At 44.8% G+C, this 15162-nt stretch overlaps 1 protein-coding gene across 1 annotated transcript in view; it reads left to right on the top strand.

The window, feature by feature from the left end:
* Positions 1–660: 660 nt before the first annotated feature.
* ALDH1A3 (aldehyde dehydrogenase 1 family member A3) overlaps positions 661–15162 on the top strand; it is a 48012-nt gene continuing 33510 nt past the window's right edge. The window contains exons 1-3 of the mRNA XM_007959937.2: positions 661–759; positions 7905–8009; positions 11555–11695. Coding sequence (XP_007958128.1) covers positions 661–759; positions 7905–8009; positions 11555–11695 — 345 coding nt within the window. The remainder of the gene's footprint in view (positions 760–7904; positions 8010–11554; positions 11696–15162) is intronic.

The following is a 15162-nucleotide window of genomic DNA, read 5'->3' as shown; positions in this document are numbered from 1 at the left end:
TGCCCTCCGTGGGTTAAGTTCTATGGCCTCAGGGCAATTCTGGAGTCTGCCGGCCGTCCGGAGCTTTGACCCTGGGTGGCACGACGGGAGTCGGTACTGCTAACCACGACCAGGCGTCCGGCCTCTGGGCCGAGGCACGTGGGGGCAGCGACACGGGGCCGCCCAACCGAAGCCTAGAGACCCGAGGGCCATTGTGCGGAGTTGGGCAAGCGCGCGGAGCAGCGGCGGGGAGGGGTTGACAGGTGCCGCGACGAACCTGTCCGCTGAGCACCCCAACTCCATTCCAAGGCCGCAGGCCGAGGCCTGAGACTTCCGGGGCCCGGGTGACTCTTCGGAGAGCTAGTCAAAGGACAGTCTCCCAGGTTGTGGATCGCGCGGCAGTCTCCTCGGCCGGGGTGAGGGGTAGCCGGGATCTCACAGGGGCAGCGGGCGGGCGGGTGGGGTGGAGTGAAGGCGGACCAGCCCCTTCTCCTCCCGCCTGGCCGTCAGCCCTCCCTTCCTCCCGGCCCTGCAGCCAATTAGACGCCCCCTCGGGCAGGAGGCGTGGGGAGCTTCATAAAGCCGCGCGGAGCTGTCACCCCGCGAGCAGGCAGCGCACCGCCCAGGCTGGAGCCGGCGCGCCGCAGACTTAGGCGCCTTGGCCAGGGAGCGTGAAGAGCCATGGCCACCACCAATGGGGCGGTGGAGAACGGGCAGCCAGACAGGAAACCGTCTGCCTTGCCGCGCCCCATCCGCAACCTGGAGGTCAAGTTCAACAAGGTGAGGTGGGCGCCCTTCCCACCCGACGGCCGCCAGACTCAGCTCTGGGCAGCCTGACCTAGGGAGACAGCGTCGTGCGCTCCGGGCTGGCAGGGCTGAGAGGCCAGCGGGCCGGGAGACCGGCCGCTTGGCCCCCGAGGGTGCCTGGGCGGCTCTCCTTCCGCACACTCCGCCAGGCGCTGCCAGACCCACCCGGAGACTTTCGCTGAGTCCCCACGAAGTCTCATTTACGCCAAGCATCCAGAGCGGGAATCCGCGCCCTGCGCGGAGACCCGCAACCTGAAGAGGGCTCAGCGATCTGTACCGAAGGCAAGCTTGCGGGAGTGGCGCGGCGCTCCAAGACTTCAGGCGGGCGGGGGCGACCCAGAAGTTCTCTTGCCTTCGGACGCGAGCAGATGTTCGCGGCCAGCGCGTCCCCGGGGCGTAGTGGTCCCCCCGCAGAACCTGGGGGATGGTTTCCACAGGGGGCTGAATGGGTCTGGCTTCAAGAGGGTCAGTGGGTGGCGGGCAACCCCAAGAGTCGTTTTGAGAGGACCGGCCACCTCGGAAGCTGCAACTTGGAAACTTAGGAAGCAAGTCATCGGTAACAGCAGGGAAATGTTGGGCACCTTCTGGTTAGCTTGTACCTAGGTTGCTAGGAGAACTAGAGGAAGTGGAAAGGTTCTCACTTGATGAAACTGCCGGGTCACGGAGGTCCAGGTGTTTACAGGCAAGAAGCGATATCCCCATGGCTAGAAAGGTCAGAGCGCCTGGGCCCTTAGCGCTTCGGGGCTCTGCGGCTCAGCTGCTTTCCGCTGCGAGCCAGAGGCTGAATCGACCACATAGCTGTGATATCACCTGCTTAGGGCAGAAATGAAGGTGGTGAGCCCCCCCCCCACCCGCCCCGGGCAGTGGGTGAGGTAGGCTAGGAGCCCTGCGCTAGGAGCGCGGCCGGAGAACACTCGCAGGCAGTTTAGGGGCGCGCTGCTTGCCCAGGCCGTTGATGGGGGCACCAACAAAGAGGCGCAGGCCAAGAGGTTCTGCTGGATTAATATTCCCCAACCTTGACTTTTTTGCGTTTTGCATCCCATCTCCCACAACTTCAGCTGACTTAGGGAATTCTCCCATCAATTTTAATTTCAAAAGTGGCAATTCTGTCTCTCAGTATTAATCAAGCGGAGAAAGAGTTGGGCCACTATGTGTGGCCTTCAGATTTGGGTTTCTTGGCACTTAATTTCCAATGTCAGCCTTGCCTCTGATCACATGACATTTAAATTAAGTGTTTTCAGCGAGCTCTGTAATCTAGAGAGACACATTTCAGTAAATGCTGGAGATTATGTTTAATGTAGTTTCTTTAGGAGTATCAACTCCAGAGCAAAAATTCCAACACATATTCTGGGAACCGTGAGAATATCACCTTAGTTTTTTCAGAACCTAACATTATTTAGGGGGATCTGGTAGCATAGTGCCTAAGGCACTGGACTGCTAACCAGAAGGGTGACGGTTCAAACCCACCAGCCACTCCTCGGAAGAAAGACTGGGCAATCTACTTCTGTAGTGATATTGCCTTGGAAACCCAAGGAAGGATCACTATGAGTAGGGTCCGACTCCACAGCACATAACAACAACAACACTATTTAGGGAATACTAAATAGGTAGTGCTCTGGTAGTGTAATGCCTAAGGCACTTAACTGCTAATCAGAAAGCTGGTGGTTCAAACCCACCAGCCACTACTAGGAAGGTTGGGCAATCTACTTCCGAAGTGATACCACCTCGGAAACCCAAGGAGGAGTCACTATGAGTCGGTCCCATTGGAGGGCACATAACAACAACAATATTGTTGGGTTCTCTCCCCCACACTTTAGGATTTAAAAAAAAAAAAAAAACCTGTGTAAGAACCAGAAAGTAAATATATTATTACACTTTTACTCTCTTTACCTTCTTGGTCCTAGCAAAGTGATCAGTTCTGGTAAGAAATTATTTCCTTCTTTTTCTATGATTCTTTAAGACCACTGAAAAGTCCAAATGCAGCCCTTATGGAGGAGGATCTTGCAAGGGTCACAGAGCAACAAGTATCTGCCAACTTGGTACCCCTTTCCTCTTTTGCCAGTTGAGAAAAACCAAAAAAGTTGTGTGTGTGATTAAAGCTGAGTAAAGGCAGTGAGAAGGAAAGGGCTGGAGAACCAGAATTCGTAGTGGGCATCAACAGAGAGAAGGCCCTCCTCACTTCAGCTGTGGACCACTGCTCCTGGCCCACCTCTACAGAGGGCTCTGCATAGCAGGTTGTGTGTTGAGCAGCCACTGTGCAATGTTTACGGAGCCTCCACTTACAGAGAAAGGTGAGAGGCCCAAGGAAAGAACAAGTGGGAGAAACAAGATTGCCGACTGGAGGCCCAGGGCAGGCAGCCGGGAGAGGTGGAGTGTATGAGTCTTACTTTTCAAAACTGGCTCATGATACTTCTTGCTAGTAGAAGACACAGCAAAGATGGCCCGTTCTGGTCCTTCTAAGGCCCGGCCTTAGCAGTGCCATTTCCCAGGATGGCCCAACTTTCAGAAGGAGGATTTTGTCAGAGCCCTTTTATTGGCCCTCACATTTTTACATTGGACTGTCTGGGGTCATGCTGTGTGGTTCCAGTGAGTGGAATCCCTCCACAGGTCTCAGATGTAGCAATCCTTTTTGCTTCATGGGGCCTCTTCCTTTCCTTATAAAACTACTTATAGTGGCAGAGATTCTCTTTAAGTTTTTCTGGTTCATTAAAACACCTGTTTCATCTTCTCTTTTATGAAAAGTAAAATTACCTAAATTTCCCTTTTTGAAATCTACATAAATACCCTGAAAACATACTTGCTTTTGAGTTTAGCTGAGCAGCCTCAGCATCTAGTAGAAGTTATTGGAAATGATGTCAGAAGAATTCACTTGTATGACCACCATCACTATCTTCACCTCCACTTAGGCAGCTCTCTCCTCAGAACAGCCGTGGTATTCCAGCCCAAACTGGTTCCATGTCATTCTGTTCCTTCCATAAAAGGTGAATTCCCTCTACAGTTCAGTATAACTTCATTTTATACCTCTGAAAATCTTGCTTCATACAAATTTGCAAGTCAGGGGAAATAATCCCTCTCAAGACCTTTTATGCTGACTCAGAGTTCAAAAAATATAGCATATATAGCAGACTAAAGTCACTCACCCCCTCCTAATTTGTGTTTTTGTTTTGTTTTAGTGGCGAGAAAGTCAAAAGCAGAAACCACTTATGGGATTACTTTTTTAGTATATATAAAAAATGCTAAGCTGGAAACATTGTAATGGGAAAATATGGTCAGGGAGTCTGAATTTCTTTTAAACGTTGCTGGCTAGAAAGGTTTTAGGAATCAATGTCATGAACGACCAAATAATGGGTTTTTTTGGAGTCACATGCTTGGAGATGAAGTATAACGGACATCTGATCATTGCACTCTGTTTCCATCGCCCTTATTTATATTCTCTTCCACCACCTTCTCATTTTCCTTCCCCCTTGGAACTGATACCAGGAAGGACCTAGAATCAGCACTTTTCACTGACAGTCTATTATCTAACCCACGAAATTTCATCTTCCTCTTGCTGGCTGCTCTTTCCTCCCTGCGCTAACTGAACTCCTCTTCTCCACTTATTAATTTCTTGCTGTTACTGAGTGATTACTTGCTGGATGGCAAAAGTGAACTCTTGGATTTGGTTTCAGCTGGAAGAATAAACCTGTAATTGTAGCCTGGCCTGTCCCCACATGCTTCCCTGGGGGCCTGGCCTCATGTTGAAGGTGCTGAGTTTTGAGGAGTCGGGTGGGCATATCCCATCTGCTCAGGAATGCTCTCAGCTCTGGATCCCAAACTGGGAGAGGGTGACCCCACCAACCTGGCCAGCCAGAGCCTATCTCCTGTGCTATGTCCACCAGACACAGACTTCCCGGCTTTCCACAGAGAGTTGGCAAAATGGGGCTCACCAGCAGCCTCCAGATGGGGCTTCCTTCCTGATGTGCTGCAGAATCCATGCCATTTGAAAGCCCATTATAGGGAACATAACCAACCTACACATCTGATGAAACAGTCCCCTCTCTCATCTGCCATCATTGGGAATCAAGTGTACCAAATGAATACATTTTACAATAATTGAAATTAGCCCTTGTAGTGATGCAATTTAAAGAATTTGAAGAGAAGTGAACCAAACCAACCTCGGAAGGAAGGTTGGGCAGTCTACTTCTGTAGTGATACTGCCTCAGAAACCCAAGGAGGGGTCGCTATGAGTCGGGGCCGACTCAACGGCACATAACAACAGCAACAACAAACCAAACCAAAACCAAACTCAATGCTGTCAAGTCAGATCCAACTCATAACAACCCCTCCTTGGGTTTCCGAGGCAGTATCACTAAGGAAGTAGATTGCCCAACCTTCCTTCTGAGGAGCAGTCAAATGCCTTAGGCACTACGCCACCAGGGCTCCCTGAAGTAAGGAATATAGAAATGGGATTTGATGAGCTAGTTCTATGCTTACAAATTACTGATCATATTTTATTTGATGGAAGTTCTACTTCTTTTTATTATTATTATTTAATTTTAGTTTTGGTGAAAATGTACACAGCAAAATCCATTCTTCTTCCATAGTTTCCAGGCATAACAATCAGTGACACCGGTTACATTCTTTGCATTATGTCAACATCCTCTTTATCTCTGTTCTAGTTGTTTCACTTCCATTTACTTAATCTCCCTGCCCTCCCCAAACTTCTCATCTATGCTTTAAAATAGCTGTTGATCCTTTGGTCTTATATAGATATATAAGCAAACTTTGGAGATATTGCCAGACCACTGCAATAAAGCAAATATGGCAATAAAATGAGTCACATGAATTTTTTGGTTTCCCAATGCATATAAAAGTTATGTTTACACTATGTTATAGTCTATTAAGTGTGCCATGGCTTTATTAAAAAGTTTGAAATATTGCAACAATTACCAAAATGTGACACACAGAGATGAAGCGAGCACCTACTATTGGAAAAATGATACCGATAAACTTGTTTGACGCAGAATTGCCACAAACCTTGTTTGTAAAAAAACGCGGTATCTGTAAAGTACAAAGGCAAAGTGCAATAAGACGAGGTATACCTGTACTTTTTTTTTTAAATGCAGTACTTAAGAGTGAGAATCTTTACTCTTTGGGCTAAACTGTTATTTAGTTTAAAGATAATGTCAGGAAATAGTTTCAATTCAAGGTTTGAAGAACAACACAGGGTGATGGAAGTGCTTCTAAATCCTCTTACCAATTCCCATAACTGGTGTCTTTCTGAACCTGAATGGGCTTTGAGGACAAGGTGGAGCGGGAGGACTATGTCCTTTCACCAAATGAGACCTCCACACAGTCAGAATGTGTTTTATATGTTCTCTGTCACCTCTGTTCCTAGTTTTTTTCCAGAAATGCTTCTCTCTTTTAATGTGATCATTTCAAAGCAGTTAGAAATTAGAGTAAACTAAGACTAAATAGTACCTACATTTCAATGTATGGACTTTGTGAATTCTTGTGATGGATGGTGTCTTTTTTTGTTTTAATGGTCTTATTTTTGGCTGTGTTTTATGTTCTGGTTAATTCTTGGGTCTGGATATAAATGTTTTTTGGTTTTTTTTTTTTCCTACACTTCTTAATATACTCACTGCTCTCGAGTTGGTCCTAACTCATAGCAATCCCTCCTTGGGTTTCCAAGGTGGTGCCTAAGGCACTTGACTGCTAACCAGGAGGCTGGCGGTTCAAACCCACCAGCCACTCCTCGGAAGGAAGGTTGGGCAATCCTACTTCTGTAGTGATAACTGCCTCGGAAACCCAAGGAGGAGTCGCTAGGAGTCGGGGCCAACTCGATGGCAAATAACAACATCTCTATGGAAGTAGATTGCCCAATCTTCCTTCTGAGGAATGGCTAGTGGGTTTGAACCACAAGCCTTCTGGTTAGCAGTCAAATGCCTTAGGCACTATGCCACCAGAGCTCCTACATTTCTTAATATAATCTGAAATTTTGTAACCTAGATATTTATCTTTGTCTTTCAAAAGTGAAGTTTTGAAACTGAAGTCCACTTTGCTTAATTAGGTCCACTATAGACATAGATATTTTAAAGAGGAGCTGGGAGGGTTCTGATGTGTGTTAATGAAGACAAAAAGGTATGGTAAGATCCTTGTGAAAAATGAGTTCCTTGGCAATCTCTTTGGGGGGTGCAACAAGGGCAAGTGATTATTTGGCACTTTATACACACACACGCACACACACACACACAAGGAGCTCTGGGGCCATAGTGGTTAATGCAGTCGGCTGCTAACCAAAAAGTTCTGCAATTTGAACCCACCAGCTGCTCCATGGGAGATGATGAGACAGTCTGCTTCTGTAAAGATTTACAGCCTCGAAAACCCTATGGGGCAGTTCCACTCTGTCCTAAAACGGTTGCTTTGAGTCAGAATCAATGACGGTGGGTTTGGTTAGGAGATTTTATATATATATATATATATATATATATATATATATATACTCATTGCCACCAACTCATTGCCACCAACTCATAGTGACCCCTACTGGGTTTCCAAGGCTGTAAAATCTTTATGGAAGCAGACTGCCCTTTCTTCCATAGAGTGGCTAGTGGGTTTGAACCTTTTTTTGGTTAGTAGCCAAATGCCTTAACCACACCACCAGCAGAGCTCACGCTTGCTTGCTCACATGCTGTACTTCTCTCTTGTGCCTCTTTCTCTGCTTTCTCTCTCTCCCTCCCTCCTTACTTTCCTCCCTCTCTCCACCCCCCTCTTTAACCTTCCCCCAAACTCTATGAGAGTGTGGAGTTCAATTTACTCCCTTTATTAAATTCAATTATTCCTCTGTGAATCCATGTTATTGCTTAAAAAAAAAGGGGAGGGTTTTAGAAAAACAATTCCAAGTGATGTTAGTTTTATTTTGACAAAAGCTAATTCTCCAAAGATGTATTATGAATCAGGAGAGGTGGATTCAAATTCTAAGTCCATTCCTGGTCAGCCATATGACTGAGTGTTGGGGGGCAGACAGGGAGGAAGTGGAGAAGGGTCAGACAAGACGTTACCTAAGGCTTTTCACATGTTAAAATAATATGATTTTGATTTAAACCTAATGCATTGCAACCTTCTTTCCTGGTTAGATATTTATCAACAACGAATGGCACGAATCCAAGAGTGGAAAAAAGTTTGCCACGTATAACCCTTCAACTGTAGAGAAAATATGTGAAGTGGAAGAAGGAGATAAGGTGGGTGCTTTTTTTTTTTGAGTCATTCAATAACAGACAAGTGAAGGATGAGGAAGCGGTTTGGCTCAGCTATAAGACAGAACTGGCCCACACTCGGGTTGAGGCCTGGGCTAGCTGCACTCAGCAGACACATGGCCCAGAATGGGATCAATTATGACACCCTGCTGCAAACACCAGCCCTCTCCTCTGATAGATGTTTCTGCATCTATGAGGATGACCTCAGCTATCCACGTCATATGGCTCAAGGAAAGGTTTTTATCAATTATTTGAACCTGGATGCATTACAGAATCTTTCCAGAAAAGATTTCCGGCTGGTGTGTTTCACAAAATGCAGCGTTGTAGCAGGAGACACTTAAAAAATAGACTTGAAGGAAAAAAAAATGTCTTGCTGACCAGGTGATGGGGATAGTGCCACGTAACTGCCAGATTTCTTTTCTACCTGTAACTTACATGATTATGTAAAGTAATCCTATTTTGTAGTTCAGGGCATGTATTATAATATAATATATGTGGGTGTGTCCTTTATAAATTTCAAGGTCAAAAAGTGTATGTTGCATGTAACTATTATAGCAGGGAAGGTAGAAGCCCTAATGGTGCAGTGGTTAAGTACTCAGCTGCTAACCTAAAGGTTGGTGGTTTAAATCCACCAGCTGTTCCACAGGAGAAAGATGTAGCCGTCTATTTCCATAAAGACTTCAGCCTTGGAAAACCCTATGGGGCCATTGTCCTGTAGGATCGCTATGAAAATCGACTCCATAGCAATAAGTTTGGGCAGGGAAGGTTAAAGATGAAGCTTTTCTAAGCCAGTGCTCCTTGACATTCTTAGTGAGTGTACTATTAATGTTGAACTTGGATGAGGTGAATGACTAATATGTAAAATAGGCTTTAATTGTATCCTACCAGTGATAGTTTTTCCAAAGGTGTCCAATACACAGGGGTTCTGCATGTAGGTAACCACCTATGTCTAATGCCTCATGATAAGCTCTGTTTGTAAAGAAAACATGAGAGCAGGGAGAAGTGGCATGGGACTGAGGGAGCATCCAAGTTGAAGATCCCAGGGGCAGAGAGCTGCACAGGTGTTGGGAAGGAAAATGAGACTCCGGTCCTAGGCTCCTGTTTTCCCTTTTCTGTGTGACTGCTCTGAGCACACACACAGAAGCCACCTCATTCTCTACAGTTGGAGAGGTTCTGGCAAAGCCAGCCCTCAAGCCAGAACCCAGACAAGAAATGAATTCAAGACCCCAATGTCTTCTTTGCCAAAGCTTCTGCTCACCCCTACGCAAGCTTTTTAGGAAACCTGAGGTGAGAGTGTGGATACATGCAGTGGAAACTTTTAATGTTTGTTAGTAATTTGTAAATTACTGAGCCCTGGCAAGTTTGTAATAGTTGTTATTCAAAAGAAAACAAAAGCTTGGAGTGAGGTCTTGGGGGAGTCACTCCTGATTATGTCCTGCTCCAACTCAGCAGGAGAGAGACTTGAAGGGGCCTTGGATATGAGTTAATACCTATCATTGACCATAAATAAAAATAAAAATAATATTAGTGACATTACTCTAAATAACTCTCAACATCTTTCCTTTTAAGAAGGGTCTTCTGTAATTCTATTAGTACACAGAAGATGCATTCCTTGACTGTAAAATGGTGCATAATTTGGCCCCCATGGGTGGGGTGAGACTGTAGGAAGAAGGCCTGAGGGATAGCACCTGTACTTACCTGTCTGCTAACTTTTCCAACCTGGACAGTTCTCAGTTTTGGAGGACTCATTCTCCTGTTCTCCCTGTGCGAATACAGTTCTCAGCAGGAATAAGGTCTAAAGACAGGTATTTCCCACCTAATTTGTGAACTGTAGCATTAGGGATTATGTGTATGTTCAAGCCTACTGGTAAGGGAAAAATCTTTTCCTACTTGGGTCACCAAGAAAAATACTTATTTTATAGTTTTAATAGATATTTTATAGTTTTCAGCATTATAGTTTAATACAAGTAGTCCCTGATTTGTGATGGGTTCCCTTCTGACAATGCCATGTAATTTGTAAGTCAAATACCTCTTTTTTTTTAAGTTTTCATTAGTGTTGCCTTTTATTATCAGTACCTTTGTAAATCTGATCTTTATTTGTCTCTAGGAATTAGAAACATTAACTATAAACTTACAGATATAATGACACCAGCCAATTATATGCTGCATATTGCAAGTTACATATTACTAACAATCAAATGTACAAAAAAACATGGGTGGTTGTTAAGTGTCCATAAGTGCCATTTGTCATAATTAGAAAATTGTAAGTTGGAGACTACTTGTTTAATGCAATACAATGTAATATAATATAAATTACATAATCTATAATATATAAAAGTCGATGCTGATTCATAGTGACCCCCATTGGGTTTCTGAGACAGTAACAATATATAAAATATAATATAGTAGTATATTTATAAGAAATATGTAATATATTATGTAATATATATATATGGTGTTCTGATGGAGCAATGGATAAAGTGCTAGCTTGGCTGCTGACTGAAAAGTTGGCAGTTCGGAATGGAGTCTGGTGGGACTCCCAAGACTATGGCCCTGGGATATACTTTGGCCCTGCGATAAGACTCACTCCTAAGGACTGGCTCTCAGCCCAACAGTAGTAAGACTTACACACAGAACACCCAACCAGGACAGTACACCCACCTACTCTATGGAGATACACCCCTTGGAGCAATTGGCCATGGGGCACCAGAGGGGCAGCATTTTGCTGGAGGGAAAGTTGGACAGACAGGAGTGCATAACTAAGAAGGGCACAGGGGTGGGGGTGGGTCACGGGGCAAGGAGAAGAGGAGCGTGGGTTAGGGCTGGGGATGGTGATCGGGGAGTGAAACCAAATACACATGAACTGTTGAATGTAAAACAATTTCTGCTCTGTAAATTTGCACCACAAGGACAATTAAAAAAAAAGAGAAAAGTTGGCCATTCAAACCTGCCAGCAGCTCACTATGAGCCAGAATCAATTCCATGGCACATGAAACAACAACGTGCATATTATAATATTATGTTATATATAATTTTATGTATTATGATATGATACATTTTTGTATATATCATATATTATACTAACTTATATATTATAATAAAGGTATTTTATGATACTTTTAAATGCTTTTCTAATCATAAAAAGGGAGCTCTAGTAGCATAGTGCCTAAGGCACTTTACTGCTAACCAGAAGGCTGGCGGTTCAAATCCGCCAGCCACTCCTCCAACGGAAGGTTGGGCAATCTACTTCCGTAGTGATACCGCCTGGGAAACACAAGGAGGGGTCTCCATGAGTCAGGTCCGACTAGAGGGCACATAACAACAACAATAACAATCATTAAAAAAGTCCTTCTTGATCACTGTAGAAATTATCAAACAGCTGGGGCTCTCTGCCCACCTGCCTTCCCCACTTGCTGCGTACCACCTGGTGGATGCATGCGTTCTGCTGTTCTGTGACAGACTGCACAGCCTTTCCAAACTACAGTCACATCAGAAGGTGACACCCATTCTCTGTTGTTCTGGCCCTGCAGCCTGACGTGGACAAGGCGGTGGAGGCTGCCCAAGCCGCCTTCCAGCGGGGATCACCGTGGCGCCGGATGGATGCCCTGAGCCGGGGACGGCTGCTGCACCAGCTGGCAGACCTTGTGGAGAGGGACCGTACAATTCTGGCCGTGAGTGTGGCTGCCCACCTCCACTCCATCTCACCTTACTCCACCCCACCCATGGGCAGCCGTCGTCTGAGGGTGGGGGAGGAAAGTAGATGCAGGGCACTGGTTTTGTGTGGTAGTAGATCTGTTCCACCCTTACAGGTTGTAGCTCTCTGGCCCTATCTTGATATTACCTGTACATTTATGTACTTAACATTTGTCTTTACACTAACTCCCTTTTAAACTTAAATTTAACCTCGTCATAAGTGACAATATTCATGAAATCACTGATTTAATATGCTACTTGTATTTTTTCTAATGGTTATTAAAACAAATGCCATCACTTAACACAGAAAAAAATGTCCCTGTATCAGCTAAAACAATACCCTGTATCATTCCCTGAACTGGACACTGGTAAGTGTGTGTGGAGTGGTAGTAAGAGTAAGATAACCTGGTTATAGGAAACCTAAAAATATGAAAGACATGAGTTCAAATTCAGGTTCTACCGCTTACTTACTCTGTGACTTCAGACTAGTTACTTAACCTCTCCATGTAAAGTGTCACTAAGTATCTAAGTGTGAGAATGTTACATGTGCCTAAGGCACTTGACTGCACTTGACTGCTTAACCGGAAGGCTGGTGATTCAAACTCACCAGCCACTCCTTGGAAGGAAGCTTGGGCAATCTACTTCCATAGTGATACCGCCTGGGAAACCAAGGAGGGGTCGCTATGAGTCTGGTCTGTCTCAAAGGCACATAACAACAACAACAACAACAAGCACTAAATAGATGATAGCCATTATTAGTATTAAAAAAAACAAACTCCAGACTCACTGCTGGCGAGTTAGGTCCAACTCATAGCAACCTCTCCTTGGGTTTCCAAGGCAATACCACCACAGAAGTAGATTGCCCAACCTCCCTTCCAAGAAGTGGCTGGTGGGTCTGGTTAGCAGTCACATGCCTTAGGCACTAGGCCACCAGAGCTCTTGATTATTAGTATTAGTAATCATAATAATGCTATTCTATCTAACTCCAGCGACATGCCCACCTACCTGGCCAGTAATTTCTAGACAGCTTAGTTCCTCAGCTATAAAATCGGGAGAATAACTCAGCCCACTTCATGAGATTGGATCACTTCCTTGAGATGGGGCTGGGAAGTAATTTATGAGTTCTAAATGTATTGTTTAATGGGATCCTCAGACCTTCCTTTGGTCTTGAGGTGGTGGCTAGAGGTGCCTTGAAGACCTTTGCAAACTGCCCATCCAGCCCTGGTATGGTTTAGTCGTCTGTTGACAACTTGCTTCCAAACTTGAGGCCCAATTCATAGAGAGGAAATCTCCTTTTCGGCCTTAAGATTTGGAAATATCATTCTTCCCTATTCCCCTCCACCCCCCACTGTATTTTTTTTTTCCTTCACCCAAGTGAATATTGTCTATTTTCTAGTTAGTGGTTTGCCCTCCCTTCCCCACACACCCCTGGCAATCATCAAAGAATATTCCTTTTTTGTGAAACATATGTCTTGATTTTTTACAATAGTGGTCTCATACAATATTTGTCTTTTGTGATTAACTAACTTCACTCAGCAAAATGGCCTCTAAGTTCATCCATGTTATGAGATGTTTCATATATTCATCATTGTTCTTTAATTCTTTAATGTTACGTAGTATTTCACTGTGTATATGTACCATAGTTTGTTGATCCATTCTTCTATTGATAGGCAGTTAGATTGTTTCCATCTTTTTTTTTTTAAATTATCATGAATAGTGTTGCGATGAACACAGAATACATATATCACATTTATTCCTTTCTTGATTTGATGTTGAGAACTAGCAATGCAATGACCACCCTGTTAAAGGACTTAGTTAGCAAGGAAACTGAAATTGTTTTTGTCATAGAATTTGTTTAGTAGGAGTTGAGGGTAAAGGAACTCTCAGTTCTGCCCTCAGATGCCTTTCCCCAAGGGTACATCTGCACTGAAACTCTTGCTCCTTCCTTCTGCCTCTCCCCATCCTTCTTGAAATGTTTGACAGAGTCAGGGCGAGGGTAGCACCCTCCCAGTAAGTGCTTCTCTACACAAAGCCCCTGGTTTCTTCCTGCAAGGAAAGCCAGCCTCAACTCTCAAGCTGCCAAACTGGCTTTTTCAAAAACATTTCTGTTTTCACCCAGCATGAGCTCATCTGTCTGCAATGTCCGTGTGGACTAATAACAGATGGGAGAGGATATGCCCTGGGCACCCTCCCCACCCTGTCCTCAAGTGTTAGTATCATCTTAGGAAACAGCACCCAAGAAGCTACCTTACTTCCATGGTGTTCTGAAAACAGGAGAGCTGGAGGATCGCTGGACTCACCCTAGCACCTCATTCCCACCAGTGGGACCTTATGCCCACAAGGAATCAGACCCAGTTCTCTGCTCCAACATGAAAGAGACAAGAGAATGCTGGCAAATATGGTTTTGAAAACCCCTGACCACATCACAGGGCAGTGTGCCTCACTCCCCACCTTGATATGGTTTCCTGCATTTTCACACAGGAAAGTGCTTCTTTGGTCATGTTCTCATGCTGGGTTGGCGGTTCCCACATAGCTGGGTATTTATTTCTGTGTTTAGTGCCTGGGAACAGATGTGGGAGGATCAGTAGTCCAGAACCTCTCTCTCTTGCTGAGGTGCCCCTGGTCTCAGATTGTGGCTCTTAGATTATCATTTTGGGGGGTCCCAAAAAGAAGTCCTCACTGTTTACTCTCTGACCTGAGCCCTATTCTGGGACCCCTCATTTCAAGCCATAACCATGCAGTGGGCAGGATTCCAAGTACTTTTGCTTCATTCTTTAGAATCTGAGGCCTGTGATGTATGCATATGTCAGCAAGTATATATATATATATATATACATGTGTGTGTGTGTGTGCGCGTGTGTGTGTACACACACACGCGCACACACACACAAATACATACATATATATGTATTTGCTTAAAACATTAAAGGAAGAGTTGCTGTGATTTACTTATGGTAAAGCCACAGTAGCATTTTCAGAGGTGACTACGCCAAACAGTTGCTAACACCTGGCAGTTTCTCAGGTTCAGCCCCATGTACTCCTTCCTATTTTTTTTTTTTTTTTTTAAAGAACTTCCTTTCTAAACCTATCATGATCTAAATTTTGCTTAGACAGATTCCATAAATCCAACCTGCCAAATTCATTTTATCAAGCCAGTAAGCAAAGAACCACAATGCCTGAATTAATGATAAAAAATAGCCAAAGCTTATGAGTGCCAAGCCTGTTGCAGCCTCTTGACCCACAGTATTTATTATCCCACTTCACAGATGAGGGAACTGAGGCCCAGAGAGGTTAGCTTACCCAGTGAGAGTTGGTGAGCCAGGATTGGAATCATCTCCACACCCTGCACTTACCCATGGGGCTGTGCCCCAGTCTTTCTCACCTTTTTCCCATGCAGAAGAGGGCAGAGAGCAGCTCAGGCTTCCACTGACAGATACACAGATAC

This window comes from Orycteropus afer, unplaced genomic scaffold (genome assembly GCF_000298275.1).
Source record: "Orycteropus afer afer isolate SDZICR_OR568_19922 unplaced genomic scaffold, OryAfe1.0 scaffold00019, whole genome shotgun sequence".
Taxonomy (NCBI): Eukaryota; Metazoa; Chordata; class Mammalia; order Tubulidentata; family Orycteropodidae; genus Orycteropus; species Orycteropus afer.
The sequence above is the reverse complement of the archived record's forward strand: the minus strand, read 5'-3'. Positions and strand labels throughout refer to the sequence as shown.